General features: G+C 42.8%; 1 protein-coding gene across 8 annotated transcripts in view; it reads right to left on the reverse strand.

Moving 5' to 3' along the window:
* Nucleotides 1-304: 304 nt before the first annotated feature.
* Nucleotides 305-18,622, reverse strand: part of piezo2b (piezo-type mechanosensitive ion channel component 2b) — a 51,071-nt gene continuing 32,753 nt past the window's right edge. For 2 of the 8 annotated variants that reach the window (XM_028427070.1, XM_028427073.1), the window contains 36 exons: nucleotides 17,986-18,146; nucleotides 17,668-17,844; nucleotides 17,447-17,566; nucleotides 17,013-17,213; nucleotides 16,708-16,912; nucleotides 16,345-16,446; nucleotides 16,084-16,249; nucleotides 14,181-14,424; nucleotides 13,994-14,099; nucleotides 13,755-13,908; nucleotides 13,546-13,635; nucleotides 13,023-13,144; nucleotides 12,765-12,833; nucleotides 11,559-11,665; nucleotides 10,798-10,896; nucleotides 10,474-10,594; nucleotides 10,308-10,388; nucleotides 10,007-10,173; nucleotides 9,724-9,917; nucleotides 9,401-9,577; nucleotides 8,481-9,161; nucleotides 8,104-8,362; nucleotides 7,809-7,985; nucleotides 7,396-7,705; nucleotides 7,053-7,194; nucleotides 5,909-6,056; nucleotides 5,629-5,840; nucleotides 5,384-5,542; nucleotides 3,833-3,980; nucleotides 3,568-3,756; nucleotides 3,268-3,360; nucleotides 2,661-2,833; nucleotides 2,284-2,403; nucleotides 2,086-2,165; nucleotides 1,735-1,969; nucleotides 305-1,592 (listed from right to left, as the gene is read on the reverse strand). In XM_028427070.1, the coding sequence (XP_028282871.1) occupies nucleotides 1,340-1,592; nucleotides 1,735-1,969; nucleotides 2,086-2,165; nucleotides 2,284-2,403; nucleotides 2,661-2,833; nucleotides 3,268-3,360; nucleotides 3,568-3,756; nucleotides 3,833-3,980; nucleotides 5,384-5,542; nucleotides 5,629-5,840; nucleotides 5,909-6,056; nucleotides 7,053-7,194; nucleotides 7,396-7,705; nucleotides 7,809-7,985; nucleotides 8,104-8,362; nucleotides 8,481-9,161; nucleotides 9,401-9,577; nucleotides 9,724-9,917; nucleotides 10,007-10,173; nucleotides 10,308-10,388; nucleotides 10,474-10,594; nucleotides 10,798-10,896; nucleotides 11,559-11,665; nucleotides 12,765-12,833; nucleotides 13,023-13,144; nucleotides 13,546-13,635; nucleotides 13,755-13,908; nucleotides 13,994-14,099; nucleotides 14,181-14,424; nucleotides 16,084-16,249; nucleotides 16,345-16,446; nucleotides 16,708-16,912; nucleotides 17,013-17,213; nucleotides 17,447-17,566; nucleotides 17,668-17,844; nucleotides 17,986-18,146 (6,242 nt within the window). In that variant the 3' untranslated portion in view covers nucleotides 305-1,339. The remainder of the gene's footprint in view (nucleotides 1,593-1,734; nucleotides 1,970-2,085; nucleotides 2,166-2,283; nucleotides 2,404-2,660; nucleotides 2,834-3,267; nucleotides 3,361-3,567; nucleotides 3,757-3,832; nucleotides 3,981-5,383; nucleotides 5,543-5,628; nucleotides 5,841-5,908; nucleotides 6,057-7,052; nucleotides 7,195-7,395; nucleotides 7,706-7,808; nucleotides 7,986-8,103; nucleotides 8,363-8,480; nucleotides 9,162-9,400; nucleotides 9,578-9,723; nucleotides 9,918-10,006; nucleotides 10,174-10,307; nucleotides 10,389-10,473; nucleotides 10,595-10,797; nucleotides 10,897-11,558; nucleotides 11,666-12,764; nucleotides 12,834-13,022; nucleotides 13,145-13,545; nucleotides 13,636-13,754; nucleotides 13,909-13,993; nucleotides 14,100-14,180; nucleotides 14,425-16,083; nucleotides 16,250-16,344; nucleotides 16,447-16,707; nucleotides 16,913-17,012; nucleotides 17,214-17,446; nucleotides 17,567-17,667; nucleotides 17,845-17,985; nucleotides 18,147-18,622) is intronic. The other 6 variants (XM_028427072.1, XM_028427071.1, XM_028427074.1 and 3 more) reach the window with 6 other exon arrangements.

Here is an 18,622-nt window from a genome sequence, read left to right on the forward strand (position 1 = left end):
TCTTTGATGAGGCTAATGCTCTCTCCCTGTTAAGATAATGTGCACACAGTCATGCTACTTTTGAAAAAGGCTCCCATTTCTGAACAGCTCTCTGCAGTGGAGCTGTGCATTAGGAGGGACATAAAGGTTTCCACTGGTGGAAATGAAAGTGCTAAACTGTTCTTTGGGTGGATACAATGATTCAGGAGCATTAATATTGAAAAGTTAGCATTGGTTTAGAATGTTAAGATTTCTCTTTTAAAGGTGAGCAAACAGCTGCACAATCCAAACCCTCCTCACCTTTCCAGATGTTTTATTTGCACACCTCTGGACCTCTAATCATCGCCTTAACATACAGATACAATTTCACATTTCATTCCTCTGTGACTTTTCCTCTATGTACATGTACTGAAAATTAGTCATGGCAATAATGAAGTTTGTCACTCATGCTACAATGTCCCCTAATGCATAGTTTGGACCGAAGGACTTCATGTCTCAGCCCTTCATGATAAAGAATCTTTTTTTGTTTTTGTATCTGCGTCCTTGATGCACAGTTCAAACTGAAATGTTAAAAATAACAAGGTGATGGAGCGCTGAAGAGTCGACCACCCGATGCAGTTACCCTGACTCAGAAACAGCCCTCTGCTGCTCACGACTTCAGCCAACCTGTGGACGATTCAGAAGGATGATTGGCAATAATCTCAGTCTTTCATCAGTGCACTGTGCAGTCGCTTGGTCTGTCTGAACACGTTATATTTCATTCATGCCTCTTAAATACTTTCTACAATCGTGTGTTCTTTCAGATCCATCAAAGCCTACATATTATAACATACAATGAATATCTGTGAAAACAGCTCTTCCTGAGAAAGATATGGACTTCATAAGAGTTCATGTCATAGAAACAAAATAAGGCAAGATTGTCTGACAATACTCTCTGCATTTTGTCTCCAGAGTGGCCTCGGACATAGAATTTAAAAAGTTTTTAAGCTACAAATGGCCTTTTCCTTCAAAAAACGTGGAGAAGCTGGAGCTCAGTATTGCACAGTCCCACAATCCAGACATTCCAGTTGGAGAAAATATGAGATTGTGCTCATGTATTTGTTGGTGAGAAGCCCTTTAAAGAGTAAAGCTGCAGCCAGTTTCTATCCACCTACCATGCGATCGTGAAAATGTCAGAGGCAGGTGTTTAAAAATGTCTTATAAGATTTAAAAGAGGGAAAACTTTCAGAAGATAAATACAGCACCTGCAAACTTGTGCTCAATTTTTTTCTAATGTCACTGTAGTCTGCTGACAGACCATCCGCATGGTGTCTCTGATAAGCTCCACCTTGTCTTAGCTTTATGTATGCTCCCTCCACCCTCACTGAGTTTTCTCCCGGGTCCACTTTATCATTGTCTCTGGTGAGCGGTAGAGGAAGATGAGTTTGGAGTACATGTCCTCCTCCAGGTCCAGCTCCCCCGTCTCTCGGACCAGGAAGATGTCAGTGCACAGCTTCAGGATGCGGTCCACGTTGGGCAGCTCCTCAAACATGATGGTGTGGGAAATGCCACTGAAGAATTCACGCACAAACTTGCCGATAACCAGAACCACTGAGGCGTACAGGCCCATGATACTAGACAGGATAGAGAAGGAGCACCGATCAATGACCACATACAGGGCTGCACTCACTCACACACAAGCTGCGTTTGACTGTGCAACATTGAGTGATACCATTTCATAACAAACAAGAATGTGTTTTGGAGACGAGCACCTACCCATAACCAGCCAGAAAGCCCAAACTTGGCGGGCTGACTTTGTCACTGAATATGTACATCTCCAGGCCGGCATCAAACTTTTTGTCTTTACACTTTTGTTTTTCCTCAGCCGTTCCATTACACTGCTTTTTTATGGGGCCGAGCGTAGTCTGGTTGACAATCCACCATTCTTGGATCTGATCTGTCAAATTCTCAGCTCGCATCAAGGTCAAGCTAATTGCAAGATGTTTGTCACCTAAGAGGAGGAGGAAACAACAACAATTTGATCAGAGGGAGAGCAGAAATAAGGTTGATTTTTGACAAACCTGTACAACCACATGCATGCACGGTGACAAAGATAAGGTTGTTTACCACCTTGCAGCGCCTCAACTGGCTTGGCATCTGAGTCGCTGGGAGCTCGTACGAAGCGAGGGAAGATATTTGTCAGGTTCCTACAAGCAAAGATGATCAACAATTTACTTCACACCACATCCCATTGATATATCAAAGTGTAGTTTGTACACCCACTGCAGGCTCCCTGACAAAGTATACAGCAGCTGACATACTCACACTTCTGAGATGGTACTTGACCCATTCAGCACCTTTATAAGCTCACTCTTTGTATTATTTTCTAGGTGAGTCACATGTTTTCCAGATGCTGTTTCAGCCTTGGCACCAAGACTGAGGTTTCTGAGAAGAGGACAGAATTAAGTTTAAGGACATCACAACCTGCCCAATCAACACACTGATATCAAGACTTCATGGACATAACAATATCAATAAACATGAGAAAACCAATATACAGTGAAAGGTGCATGTAGCAGAGCATTAATGTATCAGAGGGGCTGTGGAGGTGGTACACACATCTTATTTTTTGGAGCCAAAAACCTGAAGGACAAAACTGTGTCTGACCACTGACCACAGTGCACAGATGAGGGTTTGCGTACCTTTGCACAGACCAGGACACGGTGACCGGGAATTCCTCCTTGACCGTCGAAAGCATTTCTATTAGGTTGGTTCTGCTGGGTGGACTGATGGTCCACAGAGAGTTGGAGCTGCCTTTCAGCTCAGCGATGGTCAGATCCTCAAAGGTGTAGCCCTCCAACCACTGCATGGCTCCCTAACAGTTGTATCAAAGAGAATAACATCACTGAACGGCTCACAGGTCAATAAAACAGGCACTTTGGTCTAAAGACAGCCACTCTGGCCTTTTCTCTGGCTCCCTTTACAAGCTAGCTACCCTTTCTCTGAGGGTTCAGGAACAGGGCTCCTTCTCTAAACCCTCCAACATACTCACTGCGTTACTCCAGGGAAGGTTGTGAAGGGTTCTACTATTGGCATGATTACATAAACCACCTTCAATATATTTTTCATTTGCTTGACTACTCACAAAGCTAGGATGTGTGACTAAAACAGAGCATACAGTGAGATAAGGAGTGACCTGTTACATGGGCCATGACTAATGTCTGACAGAATTAATAAACTGATGATTTCATATGACAAAAGTGACATATTTATAGGTAATGTATTGCATTTAAGTTCTGAATGACTTACATCGTCGCTTGTATAGCTTTTCACAAATATTCTAAATTCATCTGGTGTAACATCCCGCAGTTGCTTTTGTTGAGCACTCATGGTGAAGATGGGCTGTGAAAAGAACCAACATTTCCTGATTAAATACACTTGTAATGTTTGTACAGTAATTAACCTGAATCTGTTCCATATAAAAACACCAAAAGACAATTAATATTTACACAAAAATATATACTGAGAATATCTCCTTGGTCTTTCTCTTTGTTCTTCATTAAAATAATTGTTGATTTTCTTGCATTTGTTAGAAGAAACAGTCCACACCTGAAAGCCGGCCAGGGTGATTGTGAGTGAGACGTCCAGCGGAGTGTTGACGACCCCCGCCACAGATTTTACCAGGGACATGAAGAGCAGCGGGAACCAGACAATGCAGATCAGCAGCATCACAATCATTCCTCCCATCCCGTACTTGACCACCTTCTTCTTCTTCTGGCCACGCGGTTGTGGGTACCTCTGCAGAGGGATTCATTTGATGTTATTATTTCATGTATTCATTTTTACACTTGACTGACGTCACAGTGACAAAAACCTTCTCAGACTCTCTCCAGCATTTCAGGATGAAGATGTGAGCGTAGATGTCCTCCACACAGATCCAGCTTGACAGAGACAGCGAGGTGTCGGTCCAGACCCAGTCCATCACGGCTCGCAGCTCCGTCAGGAAGGGTACCAGACGGAAACTGAAAACCCCAGAAACACAGTTTAATTAACCCTCTGGAGTCATATGTATAATGGTCCGTTTTGACTACTTTTAATTTTATCTTTATATTTCAGCTTAAAAATGGTTCACCTTGCTTTGTTTAGTGTCATTCTTTTCAGTACAACCCCACAAGTGTGACTATGGTGTTATTTTTTCATTTTGACATACTGTGTTAACACACTGGACCTAAAATCACACAAAAAATATAAAATCCGAGTGGGAAAAAATTAGATTTTTTACTGTGCAAACCACACAACATGTTTAACAAACCATTTTTATAACTTAGAATGCTTATGCAAATTGTAAATGTCAAAAAAAATATGTACAAATGTAGCAAAAAACAAAATTATTTACAACTATTTACCCTTGAATGCAGTAAATGCCTCAGGCGTTTTTTTGTACAGCTATTTACAAGTATTATACACAGTACAGGTGTCACACAAATTATTTGTGCCACTTGAAAAAGCAGTTCCTGTCCACCACAACACAGAGGGGCACATCACAGGCCTGACACTTCCAGGGTGTGTCACTCCTCCTGGGGAATGGGGAATCGCTATCACTATCTGTCATTCGCCGGCTTTTCTCCCACAATCTTCCCTTAGCAACTAAATACCACGTGGTCCCATAAACATTTCCTGATTGGTTGACGTGGTGCATTTTTCCACCAATAGCAAAGAGGGTGTCATGTCACGTCATGCCGGTCAGAGCTGCTCTTACGCCGGTGTTTCCTGTATCTGCTCGCATAAAACTCAGCAGTAAACACCCAGCGAATGTGGCGAAAATGTTCATGAAAAAACGTTTATATTTTTTTATCATAACTCGGGTTTTACTTGACATATTAAAACAATTTAAAAACCTGTATATAGGTTGAAGTCCCCACTTTTAACACAAACTAAAACAGAGACTCAGCGACGCTGTTTCTTGCTGCCACGTGATCTTAAATTGGCCATGTGAAAAAGACGCGCAGGCGCGTCAATTGACTCCAGAGGGTTAAGCAAAGACTGATTTGACATCTTTACTTTTAGTCCTGCTGATAGTTTTGTTTATGGTCTTCAAGAGAGAGTGTGAGCCTTTAAAAGAAAAATGAAAGGTATTGATAATCTATGATTTGATTATGTAAGCATACAATAAAGAGGAAGAAACTCATTCATAAAAAAGGCAGAAAAATGACATGACTACATCTATGAAAATGACACTTTTTGCAGGCGACTGATGTTTTCAAGTTGCCAACTTTAATACATGCATTTTGTTTTGAATTTTTGCTGCATTCTAGGTGCAATCTTCTCTAATTCTCCTTCTACTGAGCAGACACCCCAGCATGACCTGAAGCCTTGGATCTGTTTGTCCAGCTGGAAGAAATGAGACTTTCCCAGCGTAACTCACCCTTGAAACAGGAAGAGGTTGACATAATTGTAGCTCTTCGTAAGAAAGTTTCCCAGAACACGGGTGGGATAACCACAGCGGATCTGATAGGCCGACAGCCCGAAGTAGATGCACTTGACAAAATACCACATCTGAGCGACTCTGTTTTCACTGAAGCGCCTGCAAGGAGAAGAAAACATGTGCAAAAACAATGACAAAAGAACCCCATTCACATCTGTATGTCTGATGTGAGCTAAGATTCTTACTTTGCTGTGACGCCTGGCAGGATAAAAAACATCCAGAAGTGGATGCCAAAGACAAGGAAGACCTGGAAAATGACTTTTCCCATCACAGACTTCCTTAGGTAGAGAGCCCGGTCCACCACCATGGTGCCAAACTGTATCAGGACCATGACCAGGAAGGGTCCTGGCACCTGATCCTCTGACAGGGAGGAAGTGATGTCTGCCGCTGAGTGTTTCTATAGAAGCAATAAAGGTTAGTTACAGAAAAGGTGAGACGGAAGGTAAATTCAAATTCAAAACGTACCCCAAACGCCCAGAATCCAAACACAATGATGATGAAATCCACTGTGTCAGCGAGGAACATCAGCACGTAGACGTCTGTGACCGCGCTGTACTCTGGATGGATCAAGTTATAAAAAAACAGCCTGATGGAGAGGTAGACCTCCATAAACCTGCACAGACGAGAGTTAACAGTGTAAGTGAGCAATGAAAGAAAAACAATAGAAACATGTTATATTGCTTATCCTGTGACAATGTTCTCTGTTAATCATTAAAGGTAGGGTAGGAGATTTTGAAAACTCAGTGAGAGTCAGCCAGATTTTGAAAGTAAACACACGCCCCTTCCTCTCGAGCTCACCCCAAAGCCGCGCCTCCCAACCAGTCTGTGACTTCGGCCATCATGCACGTACCTCTCTGGTGCGCGCAGAGCAGGAAGAGAGTGACAACCAACCAACTATACGTGCAGGTGCGCCTCGCAGGATTGGCTGATGTTTTTAGTGTTTCATAGCTTCCACAGATGATTCATATTCTTCGTTTTAAAGCGAAACTGCCAAACTAATCGGTTGCTATCAGATTGTAAAGAGAAGTTACACTAATTTAACAAAAAGTGCATCAGAATGAAATCTCCTACCCTACCTTTAGCGCTTTTTAGTGAGGACCCTTTAAGAAACATTACATTTCCATTTCCAGTGAATCATATTTGGCAATGTGGATTATTGAAAGTCTGAGCGGCAAAAAATCCTATGATCAATTTTTTACATGCTACCAGTAATGTGTGAATGGTGACTAAAAAAAAAATCATAATACACATCATACTGTAAATCAGAAACCCAGTGAACCATGTTGAGAAAATGTTTGAGGTTTCAGTTACTGTTCTGGACGTAATATCTCAGAAACCACTTGTTCTATTGTGATTAAATTTAGAACAGTAACATGTTTGGATCGTCTGTGGCAGCACTTACAGAATGACACTGAACGGCCTGACGGGAATGCTGTAATTAAAGGTCTAAATTTGTCCCTTTGAAAGGTTTCAGCTATCCACAGAGCATCTTACATCATTCATCCAGAATAGTTGCTGATCATACTTCTCATCAATGCGGTCATAAAGCTACGCTGACTTTATGTACAAACACACTGCTGAGTGTGAAGCAGCTGTGTCTTCGTCTCACCGCTTCACGACGAAAGCTTTTACTTTGAGGAACTGCTCCCTCAGTTTCTCTATGATCATCTGTTTGCGTGTCTTCTGGTGGACGCTGGCCTCGCTGGCTTCACTGCCATCTTTGCGGCTGCTGTTGTGGGAAGTGGTACTTCCTGTGGAAACAATTTACATTTTGAGTGGTAAATGAACCGTGAAGAGTCACTGAGTCACAGACAGTAATAATCCAAGAGCCAGGTTCAGAAATCACAAAGAACAATGAAACAATCTGTTTATTGTTGTTGTTATTGTGGTTGTAACAGCTCTCATTCATTTTAAAAAGAAAGAGGAAATAATCATCAGAAAGGAGTCGTCACCTCTCTTAGATCTTGCTGAAGAATGCACAGACGGATGAGAAATGTGCGAGGCTCCACTGGAGCTCTTGCGTCGCTGGTAGGTCTGCTGATGCTGGACGTGCACCTGGACCTGTCCTGAGTCTATGGAGGTCCCAAAGTTTATGGACCTCATGGTCTGAGTGGAGCCTCTCCTCTCATTGAACACTGATGAGGCAGGCTCAGACTCCTTCTCACTCTCACTCTCCTTGCTTTTCACCTCATCTTCAGACTCGCTCTGAGAAGGCGGCTCTTTCTTCTGTTTGGGGTCATCCTCGTCCCATAGACCATGACACTGGGGAATGTAATCAAGCGGCGGTGTCATATTTTATACATATAAATATCCTTTATTTGAGGCAGACATCAGACGTTTTCCTGTTTGTTTGTTGTAAACATACCTTCAGGATGGACCTGTGGAAAAATAGAGCCAGTAATTGGAGCAGGTCATAGATGACGTAGCCATCTTTCTTCTCCACGCCGATGATGTTGGGAGGGTGAAACGGTTTATTCTTATCGATGGTATTGTGGAAGGGGAAAAAGCTAAACTGGAAGAAGTACTTGATGACGATGGTGACCTAAACAGAAAAGCAAGTCTTTCTGTGATGAAGATGGACATGTACAATGTAACAGTCACAAATATATGCAGAGGTTTAAAAGCTCCGAGCAGGATGTCTTCATCATATCTGGCTGTACCTCAGTGTAGATGATGGCAGTCATCCAGTAGCGCTTGCTGGGACGGGGCACAGACAGCATGGCCCAGAGGAAGATGGTGATGGGAAGGACCAGGGTGACACAGTTGGCTGACACCATGTGATTAACAATGATGACCAGGTAGCACACAAGCTCTGAGTGTGCCACCACCATGTTATACAGAGCATAGCAGAGCTGGAGGATGAGAGGCTGGGACTGGTAGAACCTATCCGACTGCTCCAGCTCCTCATCGTAAAACATCCTGGACAGACACAGGAAGGGAATCACATCACACAATTTTAAGGTCATTTTTAAAGATAAATGTGTAGCAAAGTTTTTGAGATACATGATTCGATTTTTCAGGAATTTTTTGGACTTACTTGTTGAGTAGCAGTTCGCTGGCCGTCAGCTCAGTGGTCATGGATGGCAGCATGATGTCCGACCTGCTGTCTGAGCGACTGTCGAAGGTCATCACCATGCGCCTCTTCCTGTCCGTGTCACTCTCATCATCGCTGAGTTCCAGACGGTCAAAGCTGACCGCCTTGCTGTAGCTGGGAGGCACGTCAGCGTCTGATGTTTTAGAGGCATCTGTATCAGGCGTGTAGAGCAGCCCTCCCTGACATTCTGTCTGCAGGAAGTCCTGCTGTCCTCCTCCGTCTTCACTCTCGGTGAAATCGTTCTGCTGCATAGTAGGGGCAGAGTCTGCCTCCTCCGGCCTAAAGGAGGGGCCTTCGTCTGGACCAAAGGACTCCCAGGGAGCATGCTCTCTTTCCTGGTCCTCTGGTGCCTCTACTCCTTCCTCACCCACCTCACTCTGCTGTCCCTCTGCCACCTCCGGCCCCTCCTCCACCTTATCTTCTCCTTCTTCTTCTTTTTCTTCTCTCAGTCTGGATTCTTGATCACTCCACGTCACACCTTCAGCCCCCTGTCCCTCATCCTGCTGTTGGGATTCCCTGGGCACCTGCTGCTTGTCTTCCCCTTGATCCTGCTCATCCTCCACTTCTTCTATGGTGTCTGTAGTGCCCTGCCTAGAGTAGAGCATGACACACTGGGTTGTTTCACTGCAGAGGACAAAACAAGCAGGGAGTACATCAGTCTGCTTTCACGTCCTCTTATGCAGACTGAATTACTTTCCCAGTTTACACAGGACAGATTGACAGATGCCAGTTCTCTATCTTACAAGTTTTTCAGGACACAATAAATCATGCAGTGATGTTAAAAACAAACACAACAATGGGTCAATCAAATCATTCATGAGGGTGAAAGAAATGTTTGTAAGTGCAATGAAGGAGCTTGGCACCTGGATATGAAGCTGCTGCCGCCACTGTCCATGGAGGAGTTGGACACATCAAGGCCATACATCTTACGCAGTTTGGGCCTGGCGCGCTCACTGGTTTTAGGAATGAACTCTGGCATTGCATCCATGTCTTCAAGGGTAGATTGACGGGAAAACAGCGTGGTGGCCTCAGTAAAGGCACTGAGAGAGTGACAGATGGGATGATGAGGGGTGAGAAGAATGAGATGAGATCGATGTTACACAGACGGGAGATGTGTGGTGATGTGAGTGAAATGGGTCAATGAGCTAATGATGAAGCTCTGAAGCGAGACTCAGTCTCTGAATACCTGGAAATGCTATCTCTGGAGGCTGTGGAGTCCTGGCTCTCCATTCGGTAGCCTCCTCGCCTCCTTCGGACCCTGGTGGAACCTGAGGTTGAGCCGTCCTCGCTGAGCTGATCCAAGCTGGCCTGCCTGGACATGTTGAGCCTCATGGCCTTTTGATAATACACATGAATGCTCTCTCTGGACGGGATGTTGCCCTGGAAGGATAAGTCATTATTTACCAATGAATTCTCTTAGCCAAACATAGGCTGCTGCTTCTTCAAAGTCAGCACAGAGGAGCTTGTACCTTTTTGACCTCTCGAGTCAGCATGCAGCGCTCGATACGCAGCACAGTGGAGATGTCGATGTACTCGCTGCACATGCTGTTCATCCACTTGGTGAAGCTGTTGACCGTTGTCTGGAAGAGCACCCAGGTGAACTTTATGATGTTGAACACTCGTTTGATGATGTTGTCTGAGGAACAAAATGCGACATTAAAGCAGACGAAGGCAATTTATCTCCACTCGGTTCCACATAGCTTTTTGTACAATCAAGTCAGTCATTTCTAATGGATCTCATAAAAGTACTACCCTTTCAGTAAAACCAACCTGGTCCACCAGACTTCTTGTTCTCATCTCCCTTTTCTTGCCCATCAGACAGCTCCCCAACATCAATGGCAACGTGACCCGCTGCAAAGGCAGAGAACTCATATCAAGCCATCAGTAAGTCTGTTTCACTTTTTTTGTCTCCCAAGCAAAATTTGATCTTGATTACCATCTTTCTTGGTTTTCCTGCGTCGGACCCCTTTGGTATATTTCTTCCAAAATTTGCGTTTATCTTTGGCTCGAGCTTTGAGAGCAGCTTTGGGGTCTGTGAGCCAGGTTTGGTAAAGAAACTGGAGAACAAAGGGCAGCAGTTAAGTGAGGCACAGGAGGCACTGAGGTGAATACATCTAGAAACAAACCAAAACATTTAAAATCCAATTCATAATTTGTGCACAAAACACAAGTTGAAAAGACAAGTTAGCTGTAGTGTTAGCTGTTACTTGCGGGAATGTTCACACAGAAAGCAAGCTGTGTTAGATGAGAGGGTGAGTACCTTGCCCGCCTTGACTACATACTGAAGTACAGTTTTAGGCAGCCTAATGATAGACTTGGGTAAAGCCAGAACAGCAGAGACAAACTTCGCTATCGCTCGCTAAAGAGAGGGAACAGAGTGAGAGAGGATTAGTAGAAAAAGTCTTTCAAACAGAGGTTAGCAGACAAATACATTGAGTCACTGTTAAGCCACTAAATCAGCGTCAATCAATGTTAAACTAACAGCTTTGCTGCCTGGAAATTTGTTATTTCAACAATAAAGAATATATCAAAAAAGACATATAATTAACTGTTGATTCAGCTTTGATTGAACATTTGGTTTAATAGAAAATGTGTAAAGATCTTGAGCTAGCCCTTTCTCACACTCTAATGCAGGTGTCTGATAATTTCGTCATTGTGTGACATTTTTGTCATACTTAACATATGAATTCTTGGGTTATAATCGCAGTGACATTTAACCATCACATCTGAACAGTTAATCTTCAAGTGAACTTCTGACATTTAGCATGTTGTTCAGCCAGCATGGAGGCAAACATGTGCAACAGAAAGCCTTAAATTCTGATATTTAACCCAAGAAAATAAAATAAATGCTCAGTACTGCTCAAGTAAAATCACATTAACAGTTGTGTTTACAACATGATGGCCAAAACAAACACCTGCTTCCAAGAGTAAAGCAAAAACCTACAACTAAAAAAATATACAAGCATAAAAGCATACAACCCAGTGAAAATAAAATCTCTGTGACATGAGAAAAGGAGCCACCTGAAACGCTGACTTCTTTGGTTGCTCCCCATCTTTTTTCTCCTCCTCCTCCTCGTCTTCTTCTTCACTGTCAGTTTCAAACAAGTAATAGTCTCCACTTCTCACCACTGAGGGGCAGAGGGCACAGTGCTGTTACACCCACTCACACTGAAACTCAAGTCATTCATCATTTTATAGTCATTCATCACTTTTTATGACATTACACTGAAAATCAGACAAGAGTCCTTTTACCTGAAACAAAGATGTAGGAAAACCGAACCCCTTACCTTTCAATTCTACATTTTAACTTATCATAATTATCATCATGACTAATAACATGAACATGGTAGAATTTAAATGAGAAAATTAGTAAGACCAGCAGAACTACAGTATGAGCACAATGCAGAGTGTCTTATTTATTATACTGCACAGTCACATTTAAGCTACTTGACAAAGTAAGTGACTCCAGTAGTTAGAAGCAATGGAATAGACAAGGCTGACTTATGTCCTTGAACAGAACTGTGGTGGGCGGTGGGAGATGAGGGAGGATGCTGGGATGAAATGGAGATGAAGCATCAAATGACAAAGAGATAAAATAGAGAAATAATTGTGTGGGGGGTGGAATACGATATGAGACATGAGGGCAGACCAAACAGGTAGCCACTGTACTGAAGAAATTTGAGAAATCCTGGTATTTAAAAAGAGAACTTTCACACTATAAAAGCCATAATTGTACAGATGTAATCCAGTATTTTCCATGTAGCACCTGTTTGGTGATCATGTCTACAGGCAAAGAATGAACACACCCTTCATCCTTTATTCAGAACTGAGAATAAAGATGAGGTGACTTCATATCTTTGCTTGATGAAGGTTTATAACAGAGTGATTCTCTACTGTGGGCTCTTTAGGTGAAACCAATGATGACAAGTCCAATCCCTCCAGCTGTTAGTCATTTTCTGTTTCCTCATTGCCTCATTGTGTCTATTTAAGGTAGCCCTGCTCTGCTCCGACATGGTTTTATGGATCATCTTAAAGTGCAGAGATACATTATGTGTATCTACAGGCCCCTTAAATAGAGACAGAAAAGGATTAAAGTCTGGAGGGGAGGACTAATGTGTGATGGTGCCTTCAGAGCCCAGGTGCAGTATGGGAATCCTCAGTGTTCTGGTCAAGGACACAAAATCAGTGGAGGAAGAGGAAAAAAAGAGGTTGTGGGGATCAACCTACTGGAAGCATGGTCAACCCACGGCCTCCACCACTGCTTTTTTTTGGTCTTGGCATTCGTTGGATGTGCTCCTAAAATTTCACAACATCAATACATCAATGCAACATCAATGCAAGAAAACTTCCACTGAATGAAGCTGCCTTTAGGTTACATGCTAATGTACTGTACGTTATTGCAAAACATTGCTGCACTTTGTTATGTTACTTCTACACCAACTGTCTAACTCCACTTTGAGAGGTCCCCGGCAAGCTTTGTCATACCATCATCATCATCATCCTCAGGCTGGACCATCGTCTGTCCGTCTACAGACTCCTGCGCCAGGCTCAGCATCTTCTCCTTGCCCCTCTTAAACTTTTGCTGCCTCAATTTAATGCGCTCCATCCTGATTAGATCACAGAGACGGTGAAGAGACGTGCAGTATCGACACAGAGGAACATCAACAGACTCACCATAAACATCTACAGGCCTCGTATGGAAATGTGTGTATTTTGTGTAACAGCGGAGTGCTCATTAGAGAGGATGAGTGGATGTTATCTCATGAGTAACTCCTGAGGTAAGTATAAGTGGTGGAAATACATTGCTTTTATGAGGTACACAAAGAGCTGGCTTCCAGGAAACAATAAAGACTGAGCCAGAAGAGGGTTTAATCCGGAACAAATGTACATAACTATGAACTAAATTAAACCCAATGAGGCTCATCAAAGGTATCCAGAAATAGATGAAAGCATAATATGGTGACACAGAGCGTTACAGCATGTGTCAGGTTAACATTTAGAGTCTCACTGTCTCTTCAGCTGCTCCACCGACTTGCTCTCCTCCTCCAGCCTGGCTTTCACCGCCTTCACAATAGTAGCCTGAAAGAGCTCTGCCCCTCTGAAACACACAGACACACAAAAGAATGGATAAGGCTGATCCTAATCCCCCCCACCAAAAAAAATCTCATCTAGTGATTCTGACAAACATCTGATGTGTATAGGTCTACAGTGGAGTACCTGGAGGCCAGTATCTGTGATGCTCTGATATCTGCCACCACATGAAGAAAGTAGTAACTCATGAAGACTCGTCTCTGCAGCAGCAGGAAGGCGAAACAGATACTGTCCCAGATGATGCCGGCCTCATTACTGGGCAGTTCACACTCTTTTGAATCTGAATATACACACGGCACATCTTATTATTTTAAACCCATTCTGTAAAAAAAAAATCGGACTAGGTAAGATGGGGATTTACTCACCGCTCTTTTGTATTTTGTATTCCTTGATGGTGCACGCTAAACTAAACAACTGGATTAACCAGCAGTGGTTGACCATCATAGATTTAATGTAGCCGCACGCCAGGATCTACAAACAAGACAGCATTTATCTGCTAAAGCTTTTACCAAAAGGAATCTGAAATATAAGATAAATGACTAAATTACTCACAGATAAAATGTTCTTCATTGTGATCACAAAAACATTATAGGCGATCAGGAAGTCCCAATAGTGGAGGATCTTTTTGATTGGTTTCAGCAGAAGCTTGCCGCCAAAGAGCAGGAAATAAAAGCAGGCCACCAGGTAACCCATACAGAAGACGCTGATTCTTGTGGTTCCAGTGATGAAGATGATGGTGAGGACAAACCAGAACAAGTAGCTGAACATAATGACCTTCAGCATGTCCAGGTAGGACCTACAGATGGAGAAAAGTGAGTGTGAATGGGAAAACAATAAACTCTTTTAGCTAGAAGATGCATACAAACAGCATGGATTTCATCTAGCTAGTAATACAGGTGAAGATGAATGTTTGCCATATAATAAAAGTCCACACAACATTTCAGTCTGTTGCTGTGTGCATAATCCTGTCATCAATCACACTCAGCATATCACGTAGTGTCTCAGAAACCTTAAGAGTCGAATCAATGAATGGGAACCAGTGGTGTAACCTGATCCTGGTCACTCAGCTGCCTGTCCTGTGTCTGCCTAAACATGCTAAAAGCATATGTGTGGAATAAACATTTGTTCGCATGTGAGAGCAGCCATTAATATGATTTGTAGAGTGAAAACATAGGATTAATTAATTTGACTGACATGGGCACCGTAACAACAAAGAGCTGCACTGTTTAGGAAGCAGATCTGATGAAGTGGGTTTGGAGCTGACAATGCGTTGATGGGCCGGAACAGCTGAGTGAGTGTCCTTCTTCATCAGGGCGAGAAAATACCTTTTCCATACTTAAAAGCTATTTATTGAGTTAGAGTACAGGGCAAAAGCGCCTGAGTTGTGGAGTGACGGACAGAGTGTTTTTGTGGATTATGGATTTCTCCCCCCCACCCCGTATCCGTAATTCGATCCTGGAGGGAAACGATGGAATAAGTGCAGAGCTGCTGTGCCGTGGACAGACGGGCTCTACAGCTCCATCTCTCCACGAGCGCTTGTTGATGGACGCAGAGTGCGTTAATAAAAGACTTGTCCACTTTGAGCATCAAAACAGTGGAATGTGAAGAGCACATAATCAATGGCAGGTCAGGATGCTCTCGCTGTCTTTCTAACTCGCTCTCTATCACCTCTGCCTCCTAAAAACCTCTGTTCAGTTTTTTATGTGCACAGTCAGTACATGGCTGCAGATATCAGATGATGGCCTAAATTCTAAATTATGTATAGAAAGGGTGTTTATCTTTCTCCAAGAAACATGACAGGTGCCACTGTCATCAGTCAGTTCTTTCTCAGCTCTATTTATCCAGGATAAGAGATTTGCTGAGTTAGTGTGTTCTTGCTCAGCACCACCCCACTTAAGATTTCTACAGTTACACAGTTAGCAGCCAAGTACAACAACAGGTTTTGACTGAGTGAGCCTGTGAGCTGCTCAGCAGGAGAGAATAAAGTGTGCAGAAAGAATTCCACTTTGTTATCAGAGAGAGAGATCAGAAACAAATTTAACTGACCAGTAACTAGCTAATGATCAAAATTTCATTGTATAAATCTGCACGTACTTGACCTTTGACCTTAACATTCTAACACTCTTTTAGCTTGTTTAATTACCTGTTTATCAAAACAATTATCTTTACTGGGCATACTAATTTTAATTATACTAAGACTTGGAATTTCTCATAAATAACTAGGTGACCTGCTTGTCCACCTCAGCTTCAGTTGCGCTCCACCTGTTTGTCTACGGTTGTAGCTTTCCAATTTTTATGTTGCAGATAAAAAAAAACTCAAAAGTCTGTAATGTATTTCTTTGGCACATTTTCATAATTTGACAACAAGGCACTAACACAAATTTTAGAAAGTGGTCCTTACTATATACCACACCTGTAGACCTAATATGTGACAAAGGAAAAAGCTGTGCTATACCTGCAGTGGATAAAGTCAGGGACAGGGTTGTGGACGCTGAAGGAGGCTGCATCCAGGTCTCTACAGATCTCCACATTGTCACCAGCCATGAGGCGGACGGCTGCCATGTTCTCATCCTCGAAGACCTGCCTCTGGAGAGAGGCGCACAGCAGCAACATTAAATCATCTATAAGGAGAGAGGAGAGGAGAGGAAAGTGCTTTAGTTACGTTATATAACATATAAAATGTGATGACACTGTTACATTCTCACGTTTAACCTACAGATCAGGAATGTTGGCTTTGGGTGGGTGTGAAAATCTGGGACATAGAGCCACTTGACCACATTGGAGTCTGTAGTCGAGTTGGGAAACCTCCAGGGATAGTCTGAAAAGAACATCAGACACATAGTATATGTCTACAGCAGAAATATGTCAGGATTATTTGTGGAGCACTTAGAGAGAAGGAGGCTTGTTATAAGGGCCTTGACATGGCACAGCAGAGAAAGTGTGATTTCCTGTTGGCCTTTCATGATAGATTTTTACACCATGATTCAAACCTGTTTCCTCTAAAGACCAATGGACACTTTCAATGTCATGTGATCTTGAGAATCACATGTCAGTAAACTATCAATCGGACCACACAAACCTTTACAGGCTGCAGGTGGAATCCCAATGCAGACAAAGTACTGCACCGTGAGCATGCAGGCCAGGAAGCAGCAGTACTTGGGCCAGATCTCAGCGATGGCTTTTCTTCTGCGTCTATACATGACTACTATCAAGGCAAAGCCGTGAAGCATGGAGTAGAAGTCCATACGCTGCCCCATCACATTGACCACCAACAGGAAACATGTCTGAGGAAAGCACAGGAGGAGTAATGAGGACATGGAGCATAATATACCCCACAGTACGTTGTTTTTTTTTATACAGTCTGTACATCATTATACACTTTACCTCTAATCCAAACTTGTAGAAGAAGTAGTTGACAAAGTACTTCACAAAGTGGATTATCCCGATGTCCAGGTGCTGCCGTGTGATATCATGGAAGATAATTCTGGCAGCCGGAGGCGACAGTTTGTTTCTCAGTCTGAAGTATTCCTGATGGCGATAGATGGTCACCTCGAATGCTAACAAAGCCAGCATCAGGAGGTTGTCCTGCACAAAGAGGAACAACTTTTACCTTTTATTTATTTTTTTATTTAGGAAGGAAGTGGTGTAATTATGTGCAGGAGTTACATTTTTCTCTACTTAAATGCTCAGTTTGAAAATAATGTATATCTAATATTAATATCAAGACATTACAGCAATACATTTCAGAAACATTAACATGTTTCATAAGTTAACTAGTCCTTTCTGGTTTAGTTGTGATCATGTTTTCTGCCACTCACCCTGAGGTAGCCCAGCAGGTCATCAGACTTTTGCAGGCCCACCCAGTTGGCTGGATCAACAGGCCCCTTATACAGCAAAGAGTCCTCCATCTCTTGCTTCTGTGCTGGTGTGTAGTCTGGCTGTGGATGAATACAGTAAGTGTTGATGTCTATAAACATACTGTCATATTTTTAGGAGAGGAAGCTTTTATAAACAATGCCACAGTATTTTTTTTTTTTACCATAGTGCAGTTCTTGGAGTATGACGGGGGATCTATAGACTTCAGCTGGTACAACATCTTGCATACAATGATGACACATGTCCAGACAGTGCAAATACTGGAGGCAAGCGGCCTGTATTGGCTGTAGGGCAAGGCGAAGGCCCAGGATGCCAGGAACACATAGTTAAACAGAGACACCTGCACAAGAGACAATACAGCCTTTATTTAGTGACATTCATTTTCCCTTTACCCTTGAACTGTTCCTAACTGTCTGCCTGTTGCTGCAGATACCATCACTTATCAGCTCCTAAAGGAATCAAAAACTACCGGTATTCATACCTCATACAGAGTGAACACAATGATGTAGCAGGACACAATCTTGATAATGTGTATCTCCAGTAACCACCAGATGAACAGCTGCAGTTTGTGGAAATACTCCAGGAACTTGAGGAAGAGCACAGTCAGGCGGTCGACCACCAGGTGCCATTTATTCCTCAGATCTGAGGGGAAAAAGATGACGTAAATGAAAAGTGCTTCAAGATTTGACCTCTCAATTACAGTTGTAAGTCTTATGTCTTCAACTACCCCAGCTATACCTAAACCAGTTTGTTTTCACTATTATAATCTCAGCACTAAACATGTGTGTATCACATGGATGTTTTTGTCTAGCACATCAACACCAATCTGAACATGCTTAAAAATATGTATTAACAAGCACATTCCACAACGTTCCTTTAATTTGCTGAGAATGAGGACGTAATGTATGGTTTTATATTCTCATAAAGGGTATAAAAACTGCAGCCATGGTAGTAGTGGTGGGTGTATGCTTTCACAAAGGCCATATTATCTCAGGTTTTAATAGAAGGCTCATTGTTTGGATAAGAAACTCTGAGAGCATATAGCTCATATAGCCCACAGCTCATTATAAACCAAGGGGTCCTGCAGGGCTGTGTTTTATCACCTATTTTATTTTCTG

This window comes from Parambassis ranga, chromosome 17 (genome assembly GCF_900634625.1).
Source record: "Parambassis ranga chromosome 17, fParRan2.1, whole genome shotgun sequence".
NCBI classification, from domain to species: domain Eukaryota; kingdom Metazoa; phylum Chordata; class Actinopteri; family Ambassidae; genus Parambassis; species Parambassis ranga.